Source organism: Coregonus clupeaformis, unplaced genomic scaffold, assembly GCF_020615455.1.
Source record: "Coregonus clupeaformis isolate EN_2021a unplaced genomic scaffold, ASM2061545v1 scaf0562, whole genome shotgun sequence".
NCBI lineage: Eukaryota > Metazoa > Chordata > Actinopteri > Salmoniformes > Salmonidae > Coregonus > Coregonus clupeaformis.
Genome location: NW_025534017.1, coordinates 252,117 through 269,334, shown reverse-complemented (window position 1 = coordinate 269,334; position 17,218 = coordinate 252,117). Strand labels below are relative to the sequence as shown.

The following is a 17,218-nucleotide window of genomic DNA, read 5'->3' as shown; positions in this document are numbered from 1 at the left end:
GAGAGAATGCCAAGAGTGTGCAAAGCTGTCGTCAAGGCAAAGGGTGGCTACTTTGAAGAATCTCAAATATAAAATATATTTTGATTTGTTTAACACTTTTTTGGTTACTACATGATTCCATATGTGTTATTTCATAGTTTCGATGTCTTCACTATTATTCTACAATGTAGAAAATAGTAAAAAATCAAGAAAAACACTTGAATGAGTAGGTGTGTCCAAACTTTTGACTGGTACTGTATGTAATTGTTAGCTTCTGTGTACAGTAGGAACAGTATAAGTAGCCTGGCGTCCCTCCCTGGCAGTGCTGTGTGTGTTTGGCTGTGACCTGCTGGAGCCAGAGTGAGTCTGATAGACTGGGCTGGCTCAGGGCTGGCTTACAGGGGATTAATGAGAGGCCACAGAGGTGCAGCTGAGTCCCCAACTCACCTCCCCTTGCCTCGCCCGGCCTCACCAGGCCCCATACATAAATGTTTCATGGAAGACACCAGGCAGGCTCCATCTGATGGGAGGAACTGCTTAATGCTCTGAGAACCCATCCATGACGGGCTGGCCAGGCCTCCAAGTTGAGAGGAACATCCTGTTCCACCTTCCACTCTTACATTGACATTTTAGTCATTTAGCAGACACTCTTATCCAGAGCGACCTACAGTTAGTGAGTGCATAAATTTTTTGTTTTTCATACTGGTCCCCCGTGGGAAACGAACCCACAACCCTGGCGTTGCAAACGCCATGCTCTACCAACTGAGCTACACGGGACTACACTCTTCTCCCCACTCAGCTCCCCTCCCATCCCCGATCATCCTCCCACATGTAAGCAAAGTGACTCCGTGGTAGTGCCTGAGCCTAAGCATGTCAGTGTACTGTGCTGTTTAAGGGATCTTGTCCCTGAGGACAGTTATTAAAGACGACAGTGCGTCACCTAATATGTCATCCTGTCTGTTACCTTTAACACTTAGGCCTACCACATCACCTTTATTATCTACACTACTAATGTCACTGACTACTGCTATATCACTCTTATCATCGGAATCACATCTTAATATAGCAAACATATTTAAAAAAATGTTTTGAAGAGTTCTCTTCACAAAGTAATTTGTCATAGAGCACTTAACAATGAAAACGCTTAACAATAAACTATACCGCAAAAAGAGCACGCCTAAGGATACAAAAGGAAATTACATTTCATTTTCAATTATTATTTTCTATGAGGAGATTTTATTTCATGAAAGGAACGGATTAGTTCCCTAGATTGACTGAAATGAGAACAGATATTTGGAACTACTGTTCCTGGTAGGCTCATATATTGAAACAATCTATATGGTTGCTCTTCCTCGCAGATGAAAAAAGCCCCTAATAAGTGGGTTTAAGAACCCTAGACCCTGCCAAATCCAAATTCAGGAAACTCAGGTGGGTGTGTTTGATGTTGGTGTGTGTGTCTGTGTGTGTGCGTGCATTACCTGATTCTTAGAAGCAGCAACATTAGTACGTGTACGTACACACAGATCTATCACTACCTTTATTGCTCCATCATAGGAGGCCAGCTCTCCTGACGCAATCTTTCAATGAGATTCATGGCAAGCCAGCTCCGTAACTTATAGCAACGAGGAGCCAATGGGAGCAGAGGAAGCAGTGCAACCATGGCAATCGGGCTTCTCTTGGAGGCAACAGCAGCAGCAGTAGCAACAGCAGCAGTAGTAATGCCATTGAGAGCAGCCATAAGTCTTTATTTCACCCAGAAAGAAGCTAACTGATAAATAACACTTACATTAACCATTCAGGGCAGATTGTGACACGAGAATGCCTATAATCAGCAGAATGCATTACCAATGTATGGGGAGAGACATGCAGGGGTCACACAGAGCAAAGCAAAGGCTACTGCTTCCCAAGGTGGTAGTAGTGGAGAAAATACACTTTGGGGGAAATGAGCAGAGCTTTTTATAGATTCTATTACACCAGATTCTGCATGAGAAAATCCCCATGTAATTGGATTACAGTAAAACGGTGACATATATTCCCTAAATAGATTTTCATATGAGCAGAAGACTGCTAAACTTTACGACTCACCAATTATACAGTAGCCTACACAACATTGGAATTAGATGTGTACTTCAGTTATGTTATTAAAAAAGTCGGTCAATAAATACACTATAAAGACAGGTCAAAAATCATTTCACATGAATAACCAGTCATATCTACTACAGTTATTATAAAGCACTAAGAGATACAGTGAGGCTTTCATCATTCTTGAAATACAAAACCAAAGCAACATCAATTAGATACTACCACACACCAATGACCACAATTGACCCTTCGCTAAGCCCCGCCCCCCTTGGTTACTGTTGCAACCTCAGACAAGGAAGCCCAATTCCCCCTTCTAACCACTGGCGAAATCCACTCACAATGATCTCAAACTGTGTTTTTAATACACAATGAAATTAAACACAGACTACTACCCTTTGCTAATCAGGAAACTCTCGGGTATGTTGTGGTGGATTGTCATTACAATTGCTTCACAGGAACCTGGTAAAATTATGTTTATAGTGTGGCTAGCCACTGAATGGCTCTGAATTAAAGAGATTCTCAGGTACACTTGTATACTTTTAGCCAGTAGTTCTGAAAGTAGCGCTCACGAGCAGTGGCGGCACGCCCCCCCCCCCAAAAGTAAAAAAATATATATATATATATATATATAAATCATTCATGGATTATGTTTTAAATGCTCATAAAAGTGCAGTTAATGTGTATATTTTCCTGTTTCAAAAACATATTGTTTAAAACAAGTTGTTCAGTTACTTACTCCTCTGCCCCTCAGTGACTGCCAGCAGCTCCTTGGGAGCATAGGCCGTGCGAACATTGCTTGGATTGTTTTGCCAGCTATTTGCTATGAGGGGGAACTGCCCCTAATGAAACCGCAGGATTTCATAGCATAAATTATAACAGCACAAAGTAAATGGACTGTCCTGGGGTCGCTCAAATGTGCGCTCAGTCAAAACTTCTGGGTCTGCTCTAGTCTCCCTCTAGTCAATGAGTCTCTTGCGCCAGACAGCTTACTTCCACACGTGAGACTAGATCTGCTCTATCAGGTACAGATGGCGCTAAAGAAAAAAGCTAAGTGTAATTCACTTGTAAATGAATAGTCATAACAGTCATTAGAGGCTGGGACCTGATAAACCAGACATCTACATCCAACAAGAGTCGAAGGACAGAGGGATACACTAGCTAGAACCTTCTCATCGCGGATCTGGGAGGACAAAAAGGCATGACGGTGGCTGGCCAATTTAATTGTTTCCCCCCCATGGTGTTCATCAGGTTCTACTGTAGATGGTGACAGGGCGACATGTTGTGTGGACTAAAACAGCATAAAACTGGGTGTATCACAGAGCATGATCAAATTAATTAGCCATCTATAGTAATTTTGAGAAACATTAAGAAATAGCTTGGTCGATTTTTTTGTCAAATTACCTTTGATAAGCAGCTAGCTAGCTAAAGTCTTGCTATACTAATATTGGACTAATTTGGAAATATTAAGTTATTTCCGAATGAAAGTTAGCTGGCTGGACTCCCGAGTGGCGCAGCGGTCTAAGTGTGTATCACAGAGTCGTCACTACAGACCCGGGTTCTATCCCAGGCTGTGTCACAACCGGCCGTGACCGGGAGTCCCATAGGGCGGCGCATAATTGGCCCAGCATTGTCCGGGTTAGGGGAGGGTTTTGACCGGGGGGGCTTTACTTTGCACTAGCGACTCCTTGTGGTGGGCCGGGCGCCTGCAGGCTGACCTCGGTTGTCAGTTGAACGGTGTTTCCTCCAACACATTGGTGCAGGCGGGTGTTAAGAAGCGCGGTTTGGAGGACGCATGACTCAACCGTCACATCTCCCTAGCCCGTTGGGGAGTTGCAGCGATGAGACTGGATCGCAATTGGATATCATGAAATTGGGGAGAAAAAGGGGTTAAAATGTTGTATTATAATAATAATAAGAAAGTTAACTGGCTAGCACTTCATGCTTTGTGACATTATGTTAGCTAGCTATCCCCAGTTAGATAATGTGTTTTCACTTATTGCATCTGCATGCTTGTTTAGTTCTCCTTGGTGTACATTTGTGAGCTGGCTGCTCATTCTAAATAGTATATTCTAATCTGTTCAAAACAGTGGCAGCATTTGCAGCAGTGGTCATTCGGTTTTTGTCATGCAAAAGTTAAATAGGTGTATTTATGCTGTGGTTAAAATGCACAGATCGTTTTATATATCTTCTCAAAGACTTGGCATCATATTTCTGTCATGCTGTTTGTTGACAACTCCAACCACCCCGCACCCGGATATTCAGCCAAATCAGCGGCCACCACTGCTCACGAGCCAAAAGTGGTCCCCAAAAATGGCATACTATGTCACACGTGCAGATATGTGCTCCACGGCATTGCTCTCTCTCTCGCTCTACTGCATTTGCATCTTACTAGCTGTCACTCAAATGGCAATGGGGGTGAAGCTTATTGGATAAAACTCGAATTTCTAGGGGGCTGACCCACATGCGGGAACATGTATTGGAAATGGCGCAGCACAGGTTATAGAAAAACAGTTGCTTTCAAACTAAGGATTTTGTGGCTAATTGAGGTAAGACACTAATTCTACTCATGTATGAACTACACATTGACATGGGCGCCTGACTTTGTCTGAAAGTGGGGGTGCAAAAGCTTGGGAGGGAGGGGTGTGGCATTTTAAAAACAATTTTCCTGCAATTCTACACTGTTTCTTAACAGCGGGAATACACAACTATTTTTCTTAGGTTTAGCCACAATTAATTATATTGAAAAAGTATTTTAATGACTAGATTACTAATCTACCCCCTTCCCTGAAAATCCCACCCCCAATAATGAATTGACAGGTCTGAAACCCTGCCAACCCTGTGACTCAAACATCACGCCCCCTTACCTTAAAATCCCACCCGTGGTGAAATGATACAATGAATTTGCTCATGTTGCACGCCGCTCAAATGATATGTAACAACATCATTGGACCAACACCATCGGACATGAAACAACGATACAAATGTAACAGCACAACAAAATAGATAAACAATTTTATTTTGCAGGTGCCTTTTCATTTTATACACCGGTTGTGCAAGTAGTGCTTTCTAACTGCACTGAACCAAAATAGTGGCGAGCGGGAGCGAACCAAAACTTTCTAGTGGTCAAAATCATTCATCTTGAGGCTAGTGATTTGCAGTTTGCGAATGATTTGTTTTATTTGAACTACTCTTTTTACTTGACTCGAGAGTCATGATTCGTTTCTTCAAGTGACTCGTTCATTTTAGTAGTTCGTTTGACCTGCTGGCCCGCCTGGCCTCAATGAATTCTAAAGCAGGATTAATACCCACTCCTCCGACCACCAACAGTCTATCATTTGCCCGCAGAAAAATGTATCATGCTACAGGCAGCATAGAGAAGGAAAATAACTGATAACTGATTGCATGGTGCAAGCATGAATGCAATCAATCTGATAGCATTGAGAAGTTTACCACAACAGTCACAGGCTTCATCAATAAGTGCATAGAGCATGTCATCCCCACAGTGACTATAAGAACGCATCCAAACCAAAAACCATGGATTACAGACAATATCTGCGCTGGGCTAAAGGCTAGACCTACCACTTACAAGGAACAGGACATGGACGCATACAAGAAAACCCACTACGACCTCCGACGAGACATCAAACATGCTCGCAGACGACAACGGATTACAAAGGGAAACCCAGCCATGAGTTGCCCAGCGATGCAGAACTCCCATATGAGGTAAATGCCTTTTATGCTTGCATCGAGGAATATAAAACTGTACCTTGCATGAAACCCCCTGTTTTTCCGGATGACTGTGTGATCTCGCTCTCCGTGGCCAATCTGAGCGAAACGTTTAAACAGGTAACAATCACAGAATACCAGGGCACGTTCTCAAAGCATGCACAGACCAGCTGGGCAAGTGTCTTCACAGCCATTTCCAATCTCTCCCTGACCCAGTCTGTAATACCTATGTTTCAAGCTGACCACCATTGTCCCTGTTCCTAAGAGCTCCAAGGTAACCTGCCTAAATTACTATTGCCCTGTAGCACTCACATCTGTAATTATGAAGTGCTTTGAAAGGCTGGTCATGACAAACATCAACACCATCAGCCCAGACACCCTAGACCCACTCCAATTTGCATACCGCCCCAACAGATCCACAGATGACGCAATCTCAATTGCACTTCACACTGCCCTCTGCCACCTGAACAACAGGGGAAATAACTATGTAAGAATGATGTTCATAGACTACAGATCAGCTTTCAACACCATAGTCCCCTCCAAGCTCATGACCAAGCTAGGGACTCTGGGACTGCACCCCTCCCTCTGCAACTGGACTTCCTGATGGGCCGGCCCCAGGTGGTGAGGGTAGGCAACAACAGCTCTGCCATGCTGACACTCAACACAGGGGCCTCTAAGGGGTGTGTGCTTAGTCCCTTCCTAATCACCCACCTCAGGGGTGTGTGCTTAGTACTCCCTGTTCATCCATGACTGTGTGGCCACGTACGACTCCAACACCATCATCAAGTTTGCTGATGACACGACGAGTCATCCTACAGGGAGGATGTCATTGATTTAGCAGTGTGGTGCCAGGGACAACCACCTCTCCCTCAACGTCAGTAAGGTTAAGGAGCTGATCATGGACTATAGGAGAAAGAGGGGAGAGAATGCCCCTATCCACATCGATGGGGCTGTTGTGGAGTGGGTGGAGAGCTTCAGGGTCCTTGGCGTCCACATCACTAAGGACTTAACATGGTCCACACACACACACGCACAGTAGTGAAGAGGGCACGGCAGCGCCACATCCCCCTCAGGAGGCTGAAAAGATTTGGCATGGGCCCTCGGATCTCAAAAAGTTCTACAGCTGCACCATTGAGAGCATCTTGACTGGCTGCATCACCGCTTGATATGGCAAATGCACCGCAAAGCGCTACAGAAGGTGGTGCTGACAGCCCAGTACATCACTTGTGCCGAGCTCCCTGCCATCCAGGACTTCTATATCAGGCGGTGTCAGAGGGAAGGCCTGAAAAAGACTCCAGCCACCCAAGCCATAGACTGTTCACTCTGCTACCGTCCGGCAAACGGTACCGGAGCATCGGCTCTCAGATCAACAGGCTCCTAGACAGCTTCTACCCCAAGCCATAAGAGTGCTAAATAGCCAATCAATGGCACCCGAACTGCACTGACTCCATTTTGCACTTACCCTACGCACACTCACTAGACTATATATACACACCATATACACACATACACTAACACACACTAGATTGACACTCCAACAGAAAACCCACACACATACATACCAGTGGAGGCTGCTGAGGGAAGGACGGCTCATAATAATGGCTGGAATGGAGTGTAATGGAGTGAATGGAAAACCATATGTTAGATACTATTCCATTCACTCCATTACGGCCATTATTTTGAGCCGTCCTCCCACTCAAGACCGTTTTGCGTGTCTGATTGGGCTGCACGACGAGTCGATAACCGCCGGCGGTAGCTAACGTGGAAATGTTTTTCTCTCACATTATTTTATTTCAAGTAGGATAGCAGCCTACACAATAAATAACTAATATTGATAACCATCTAGATACATACAGTACATACAGTCTACTTCTCAATGGGGAGGGCATGAACGGCAACAACACCAGGACACTGTGCCCTTCGCTCCCACTTGACAAGCACTACTGCCCGGCAACAGCATAGGAAGAAGCTACCTAGTAGCCAATATCAGGGTGAAAGTCACAGTAAGTACACACATACAATGCATGAAGCAACAGTACAACCATCATCAATACTTTTAATCAAAAATAAACAATCATCAGTTTTATAACTGAAAATGTACAATTATTTGTGTAAAACTAACAGTGAAATACGACTCAGGTTCATCCTCTGGCGGTACGGTAGCTCAATGTGAGGTAGCTGCGAAAAAAAATACAATAATAATAATAATAAATACATACAACACTCAATCAAAACGGTCTAACCTATAGCAGAGCGCTTTTGACACACCCACTCCTTTCCACACGCCCACTACTTTCCTTTCGACACACCCACTCGCCCATACTCTGGACGCCATATTGGGATGCAGCTCACTTTTGGAGCTAAACTAGCTAGTGCTCTCAAATTGTATCCCGATGTCGACAGCAGATGGGAGTTGTATTAACAACATGGCTAACTTAGCTATCTAACATACATTTAGAGAAAACAAGTTATATTAAGTGGCTAGCTAGTTAGCGTTAGCAACGTTTTGTGGTCAATGAGACTGAGACAGCTAACCAGCTGAGCAAGCAAACAAATCATTTCAGATTCGAAAAATACTCCATCAAGAGGCTCTGCATATCAGGAATTACAGTAGCTAGTACTACCCCTTGTTCACTGTTCAATTATTTAACCAATTTATATTTTAAAGAAAACTCTCCGTTTTTCCCACTGCCCTCACTGGCTTTCATGTGTTTCAAAATAAACGTGAGCTTGACAAAGGTGTCGGACTCGTGGAGAGTTGCTATCCATTGGAGCACTGCGATTGGTTGCACCAAATTCTGAGGCGGGGCTTAGCGAAGATGTCAACCATCTAAACTTCCATGCATGCACCCAGGTGTTATCCTTCATTCTCTCTATCCTTAATAGTGCTGGAACATGCATAGCTATTCACACTCCCTTCTCTTGTGGTCTGTGGAGCCTTAACTAGCACCCAGAGGACTATACTGTACTGTACCTGTAGGGGATCCAGTCGGAAGAGTGCTTGGAGCTCATCTCTCTACCACTGACTGCTGCTGTCCTCCGAGTGCTGGGCTAAGGGGGGGCCTGCGACAGCAGCCGAGCGAGGCAGAGGCAGCTGAGGGGTCTGGCTACAGCGATCACGGCAACAGAGCCCACACAGCCAGCGCATCCTCTGCACAGAGCTCTCAAAGTCTCCCAGCCTCTCCCTGTCTGTCTGTCCCTGTGTTCCTCAGTCAGTACAGCCTATGAAGCACATAGCCCAGCTCTGGGGCTGGAGATGACTAACGATCCAGGCAGGAAGGCTCCTCAGTCATGCACATGAGCAGCACACATAAAACAACCCCCTTCTCTCAGCCTCCTGTCCTTCATGTGCGCGTTCTCTCTGGTTCTCGTGCTCTCTCTCTCGCTCACACCCTGCTCTGCTCCCACTCCCGCTCTCAGCGCTCTCTCACTTCTCTCCTCCACCTCTCTATCGCTCTCTCTATCCCTCACACTCTGGCTCTCTCACACTATCTCTCTGTGAGCATCAGTTAGAGCGGGAATCGAGCAGCAAGCCTCGAGGCGGAGGAAACAGGTACCAGAGATTCTCTTTTGTCTTGCTGCTTTAATGTTTCAGCCGTAGTGTTCCCGTCCGGTCTTTCCTCCCCCACACACACAAGCACACACACACACACACACACACAAGCACACACACACACCTAGCTGCTAAAGCATGGACTCAGATGTGTTTTCTGAGACATGATTTATTCATTCTCTGAGAGTGAAGGTCATTAACATATGACTGTACGGAGTAGTGGTAATAGTCATTTAACATGCTCCGGACAAAGACACACTGTCTGTCTGTGATGACTGCCTCAGTCTCCCTCTCTCACACACACACACACACACACACCTGCTGCCCCCCCACACCCCCACCCACCCACCCCTGGTGTGTTCTGATGGTTATTACATTAAATCAATCAAATATATTTCCCTTAAAACTGCTTATTGATGCAATTCCATGTTGGCTTAATCAGCAATCAAAAAAATATATTTAAAAAAAATGCAATCAAAAATGCATCAGTTGTGTTTAATAAACATTCAATTTCCAAATAGAATATATCAAATATTAATCTGGTCCACCAGCCTGCTCTCTCTGGCAAACCTATACGGAGTGTACAAAACATTAAGAACACCTGCCATTTCCTTGACATAGACTGACCAGGTGAATGTTATGATTGTGTTTGTGTGTCATTCAGAGGGTGAATGCGCAAGACAAAACATTTAAGTGCCTTTGAATGGGGTATGGTTGTAGGTGCCAGGCCCACCGATTTGTGTCAAGAACTGCAACGCTGCTGGGTGTTTCCCGTGTGAATCAAGAATGGTCCACCACCCAAAGGACATCCAGCCAACTAGACACAACTGTGGGAAAAATAGGAGTCAACATGGGAAAGCATCCCTGTGGAACACTTATGACACTTTGTAGAGTCCATGCCCCGACGAATTGAGGCTGTTCTGAGGGCAAAAGGGGGAGGGGGGGTGCAACTCATATATTAGGAAGGTATTCTTAATGTTTTGTACACTCAGTGTATATCTATACGCATGCAGTAGCAATTGAGCCTGGGGATAAGGTTAATAAAATAGAGAACACGCTATGAGATATAAGGACCAACGTCCAGTTTTATATGGTTCAAAATGGCCTTCCATAAACTGTATTTTCACCACAACATCCCCAGGCACGAAGTGTTTTAACTGTATTTCATCATGGGGATGTTGTGCTCTTTCCTACTCATCTCTATCACGGTCACATTCAGTCACTTTGATTTAGTGTGTGTTCAGTGAACCTGGCCATTGATTCTGATATTCAGCACTGCTGACAGACCTTTTGCTGAACCACTCAACACACAAATACACACTGGACAGAACACACCATCTTAGGGATATGCTGAGGCATGTGTGATACTTGGGGGAACATGCATGTATTTTCGCCGACAAGGTCAGAGCGGTGCTGATGAGACTGTTATTTTGATACAGATACTGTGCACACAAGTTATGGCATGATATACAGCTTTCTTTTTCACTGCATTATTCACGATAGCACACAATGCTAGTCAAATAAATGTCATTGGAGTCATGTGACAGATTAACACATCAGAGGCAGTGCAAGCAGTATTGAGGGCGCTTCAGCATTTTCTCTCAATTATTTACGGTATGCCTCAATGACAGGGATCACTGATCCGTAGGCTACTGTTCATTGGTATGCTGCTGTACTGGGAAACACAGAACTGACTGGCAACACACCCAGGTTTCAGCAGAAATATAAATGGAGGTAAATTACAGTCATGGTAAAACAAATTCAGTAAAATAAGCCGATCCAGAGAAAGCCAGGGCCCTGTGGGAGTTAGGACCAGCATCATAACAGAACCATATTTACAATGTGCAGGGATACTAAGTAAGTTCAACATTTTCTGTCCCTCCTATACTGTATAGTGTGAGATCCACATACTCTGATCTTCTGAGGGCTTGGCTGCTCCATATGACAACTCTCGCTAGGCAACAGCACTAATAAAAGGTGCCTCTAACGTACTGGCTCGTAGAAAATAAGCTAAATCTTCATGACCACTACCATCACCATCCTCACAGTTATCATCATTATCATCATCAAGCTCAGCCATAATAGTCTGTCTGCACCATCGGACTGTACTTCAACACTAAACATAGACTAAGCCATCTACAGCACAGCGATAAAACACTGTGAAGACATTTCTAAATGCATGACAGTAAAGTGGGACTTCACTGTCATAGTAAGCCCTGATATTACAAACATCAGTCCACCAGAGTGAGTGCTGTACTTTATTAGTGTGTGATGTCTGAGAGCACAGACAGACGAGTTACTCTTCTCTCGTCTTCACAGAGCAGGTGTAAGCACAGCAGGCTGGTGCCAGAGGGGGAGCCCTTTGAAGTTGGGGCTGATCTGGTCAGGAAGAAGACAGACAGCAGGGGGCCCCTTTAGTTCCATCATCATCCTCACTGTGCCTCCACTACCAGACTCCCCCCGCTCCCCTACCTCCCCGCTCGCCTCCTTCCCCCCGCTCGCCCTACCTCCCCCGCTCTCCCTCCTTCCCCCCTCTCGCCCTCCCTCCCCGATCGCCCTACCTCCCCGCTCTCCCCCCAATCTCCCTTCCCCCTGCTCGCACTCCCCAATTTCCCTCCTCCCCCGCTCGCCTCCCCCCCCACTCGCCCTCTCTCCCCCCTCCCTGATCTCCCTCCCCGATCTCCCTCCCCGCTCGCCCTCCCTACCTGATCTCCCTCCTTCCCTGAGCTAACTCCCTCCCTGCTCTCCCTCCCTGCTCTCCCTCCCTGCTCTCCCTCCCTGCTAGCTCTCACATCATCATCATCATCATCATCATCATTCTCACTGTGCCTCTGCTCCCAGACTTGCCCTCGCTCCCTGTTTACCCTCAACTACACTTTCACATGACCAAGGACAGAAATGTAATATACTGCAGTAAATGTCCAACAAGCCCTGGACAGCATCAATTCAATGAGAAACATTTCAGGCACTGTCTCATATCATGGTTATATCATTGAAGCACTAACACTATAAACTACCCAGAGCAATTAGATTGTTCCAAAACAGACCTTTGTGAGAGGCTTGTCCAGAGGCACTGTGGGAACTGGAGGATGGCAGGATCAGTGATTGTGAGAATGGTCCTGTGCACTGGACCCTTGCTGATGTGATTCCCTTTGAAAATTCTGCTCTGGGTAAAATGTGCATGGTCTCTTCAAATATCTGGTCCAGTCAGACAGTCAGTGTGATGCACAGCTGCAGAGCTTAGTGCTGGAGGAGAGGAGCCACACTGTTAATATTACATCAGCCTGATCAGGCATACAGGACACGCCATGCACACTCTCTGATGAACCACTTTTACCATTGTCAATGTGTCTGTGTGTGTGTGTTCACACGCATGTGTGTGTGTGTTTGTTTTGATGTGTAATTGGAAAACAGCATGTGACCAACCTGCTTATCCAACTGATTGTAGACATAATACATTTAAATATCTAACTAATTAATCTTGCTAAGAGAGACAAGTATTACACTACTCTGAAAGGAATTAGACACAAAGCTTGTTAATAATATCTCTTCACACCTGGAAAACACAATAGCATTATGTTTCTGAAAACACAGCTTCTTCAAATCCCACTGATTACATTACATATTCCATCCAGAGCTGTCGACCAGCCACTGTTTGCTTTAAAGAAAATCCCTGGATTTCTGTCTCAATCAGGTATCAATTGATTTTTCAGTTCTGCCCAGCACCAACCAGCCAGGACAAGGCCCTTTAATGTGTACATGGATTACTTTTGAACTAAAACAGCCCTATATAACCGCCCATAGAATTAGCCCCCCACTAATATAAATGGAATTAAACACAAACACAGCTAATGGCAACAGAAATGCCCTCAGGCTTGAGAACTTGGTCTTGAATCATTGGTTAAGTAAGGCTTTACAACTGTCCTGCTAAAATATAAAATATTGTGACCATCCTGATATCAGTCTACACACCCCTTGCACAGTCTTCATATTTTGTTGCCTTAAATCTAAGAAGGGATTAATTGGATTCAAAGTGATTGAACATTTTAAGTGAACCAAAAATTATATAACATTTTCCAAATTAATAAAATAAAGACAATGAAGATGTATTGATTGCGTATGTATTCACACCCCAGTTAATACTTGGTGGAAGCACCTTTGGCAGCCATTACAGCTGTGAATGATTTCGAATAAGATTCTACCAACCTTGCAAAACTCTTAGAGCAACATATATCAATTGTTTTTGTCAAAATTGCTCAAGCTCAGTAAATTTAGTTGGGAATCATTGATGGACAGCAATATTCAAACCTTGTCTGATTTTCAAGCATATTTAGTCAGGACTGTGACTGAACAATTCAGAAACACTCAACACCTTTTGGCAAGCCATTCTGGTGTGTCTTTGGCATTGAAATGTTTGTAATTCCCCCCCTGAAAAAAAAAATATCCCAGGGTTAAATACTCAGAAGACTACAGTATGGCAGGTTTTTCTCTAACTTTTTACTTGGACTTTGCTCTTTTCATATTTCTTTTGATCTTGACAAACACTCCCTGTCGGTGACAAGCATGCCCATAACATGATGCAGCCACCACAATACTTGAAAATACAGAGGGTTTCACAACATTACATTCACGCCAAATTACTGGCCATAATGACAAAATGAAAGGAAGAAAGCATGTGTTACAAAATCCATTCCAAATCATGCATTATGTTTGCAACAAGGCCCTTAATTAATACTGCAAGACAACATGGCAATAAAATGTACTTTTTGGCTTAAATTAAAAACGTCCTGTTTAGGTCAAATCCAATACAACACATCATAGATTGAAACTCTCTGTGTTTTCAAGTATTTTGGTGGCAGCATCATGTTATGGGTATGTATTTTTTAACAACGGCATCATGTTATGGGTATGTTTGTCACTGGCAGGGGTTGGAACCAAAATTATTTTCCAATCGTTTCGTTCTGAATAGAACCATTCTTTTTTTTCATTCCGCCCCACTGTTCCGACCAGCAAAACAAAGTTCTGAACCGGTTCGAACCAAAAAAAGTACAGATTTATGTAATTTATTTCTGTTCCTTTTTAAACCTCTGAAATCAAGATAAAAAAAAAAACATTTAGCTCTATATTCAATTACTCCATCAATCAGTGCAGATAAAGCAGCTTGCTATGGAGCGGGTAAGCAATTTAATCTGTATAGGAAAGTCGTTAAGAGCAAATTGTATTTTTCAGTAACAGCGTGGTTTAACCATAATGAAAGACACACACACACACACTGTCACAGTGTAGAGCGTGAGATGCAACTGAAATTTTGAGGGTGAGGAGAGAGGATGGAGGAAGCTTGCCTTGAAGCGCTGGGCATCTTGTTATGACATGCATTATCTGAATAAGGCCCACAGAATTATACCAACGGAGGAGCGGCTTCTATGGAGGAACTTTGAATGTCTTTCAACTTCCGAGTTGGTTTAACGTTGGGCCAGAGCAAACGTTAGCTAACTAGCGAAAAAGTTTGTGTGTGCAGAGCAGAGTAGAGTATGTAAGCGGAGTTGAGCGGTTGGAAATCCCGCTCATTGCTCATGGAGCTCTGCTTCAGCCCCAGCACTCCACCTACTTTCCAACCGCTCCTCTAAAAACCGCTCCGCGCTCACAGAAAAAATAACTGCAGCTCCAAATTCACTCCATTCATTAAAATCACAATTTAACCAAAACCCATCTATTTTTGTGACTAACTGGACCTACCATTTTGCTTTGAAGTATTGAAACCAAACCATATGATTTGAATGAAAAGTTTTTTAATAAACATGAAAAGGTGAATGAAAGAAGCGCTCATTATTTCAAATAGGCGAAATGTCATATTAAATAACATATAAACACTCTAAATAGGTCAGGAGACAGAAAGAGAGCCTAAGAAGGAATGAAAATGAATTATTTAGGCTATATTGTTTCAATTATTTCAAGGCTATAGCCTACAAAGTAATACATTGTGAAGCATTTGCGAGTGCAACACACAAGGCTGGTAGGGAGTCAGGAAAGTTAAGCGCTCAGCATTTAAACAACATTCTGTTGTATTAAATCATTATAGTCTATAAATTGCGCATATAGGCTGTGACTTACAGTACTTAGAATTAAATACAAATTAAACAAAAAAATGCCTTATTAGGCTCAGTGCCTTTGAAGTTTGGCCAGAGTCTGTGGCTTCATGCTCATGTGATGGTGCCTGAAGAGCAGGCCAGCATATATATCCTCTCTGCGTTTGTAGCGCCACTGGGGATGCTAAACACCCTTTTGGCCACTCTTGTCAGGCTGGGCAGGGATGCAGAGTTATTTTTTATTTTTTTTTATAGGTAGGCCTAAAGGTTTTTAGGCAAAATAACCCAATCAAAACGGAAAGCTCCTTGAAAGTTGGAATATGCCAGGCCTATTGGGCCAAAATCAATGATGGCGTATTGTATAGATAATAGAACAAAAATGAAGAAAACTTTTAAGAGATCTGATTTTTAGTTTATAAATACAATGACACACTTAATTAGCTACCCACCTCGTTCCTTTCTTTTAGCATGTGCTCGTAGTAAGTACACTATCATGCTTTTGGGATACGTGTCTTTTCGGATTCCACAATGATTCTTTAGTTGTGGACCCTACATCACCACACTCCCTCTCTTGCTCTTGGTCCTCATCTTTGTAAGTCACCTTGATTTTGCATCTGTGTGTTTTATCAGTTTCTTTATACAAATATTTAGCGACCTCCATGACAGTAGCTAAATCAAGGGGCTATAGCATCACACAAGTAGACTACAAATGCATGCTGGGACAGGCATGCCCTGAGCTCGTGAAGTGAGCGCTACTGGAGGCTATTGCAGCAAAATTGGAGCGGCCGAGAAGGCCGATGCTCCAGCCTTTGGGAATCTCGCTCCGAGCGGCAGACAAATTGGGCACGCTCTGCTCCAGCTCCGCTCACATACTCTGGTGCAGAACAGCACTAGAATTAAAAACACGTCTTACCTTTTTGTAGTTAATAAATCCATTGTGAAATGTGATAACTATAGTATGCTTAACTAGCTTCGAAAAAGTTAATCCATTATTTTAAAAATCTCTCCCTAATTTCTGAATCATGCTTGTAACAACATCAGTAGGCTACAGTAACCTATGCTTCAGAGAGGCACCTACACGCACACCCACTGGCAAAGATTTCCAGCTGGCAGGCAGACGCTGGAATACGTTTCTGAGTGACAGAGTGAGGGCTTTGTATAGGCGCTTTGTTGCGATTTTTGTGGGACTAGAAATAAAAGAACGGTTCTGTTCCGGAACAGTATAGATCACTTTTGTTTCCGGTTTGGGTTCTGTACCTCAAATAATTTGGTTATTTTCCGGTTTTCTGTTCTGTTCCCTGAACCGGTTCCAACCCTTGGTCACTGGCAGTTTGTCAGGATCAAAATAAATATGAAAGTAGCAAAGCCCAGGTAAAAAGTTAGAGGAAAACCTGTTGTAGTCTTCTGAATACCTAACCAGATAGAGTTTTATTTTTCAACCAGACAATTACACATATTTTTATGCCAAAGACACACCAGAATGGCTTTCCAAGCAGTGTTAAGTGTTCCTGAGGGGTCCAGGTTCAGTCCTGCATGATAATTAGAGACAATGGTTGAATATTGCTGTCCATCAATTGCTGTCCATCAATGATTTCCAACCAAATTTACTGAGCTTGAGCAATTTTGACAGAATTGGCAGTATTATTCAAAATTATTCACAGTTGTAATCACTGCCAAAGGTGCTTCCACCAAGTATTAATGCAATCAAGACATCTTTGTTTCTATTTTTAATTAATTTAGAAAATGTTCTATAATCTTTATTTTTATTTCAAAATGTGGAGCAGGTTATATA

At 43.6% G+C, this 17,218-nt stretch overlaps 1 protein-coding gene across 2 annotated transcripts in view; it reads right to left on the bottom strand.

Moving 5' to 3' along the window:
* The window catches only part of LOC121562560 (tubby protein homolog), a 112,858-nt gene that overhangs the window by 36,386 nt on the left and 59,254 nt on the right, over positions 1-17,218 (bottom strand). The window contains exon 1 of one of the 2 annotated variants that reach the window (XM_045215946.1): positions 8,762-9,220. The exons of the other annotated variant lie outside the window; for it this stretch is intronic. Coding sequence (XP_045071881.1) covers positions 8,762-8,799 — 38 coding nt within the window. The 5' untranslated portion in view covers positions 8,800-9,220. Of the gene's footprint in view, positions 1-8,761; positions 9,221-17,218 lie in introns of those variants that run through there. 2 annotated transcript variants of the gene reach the window in all.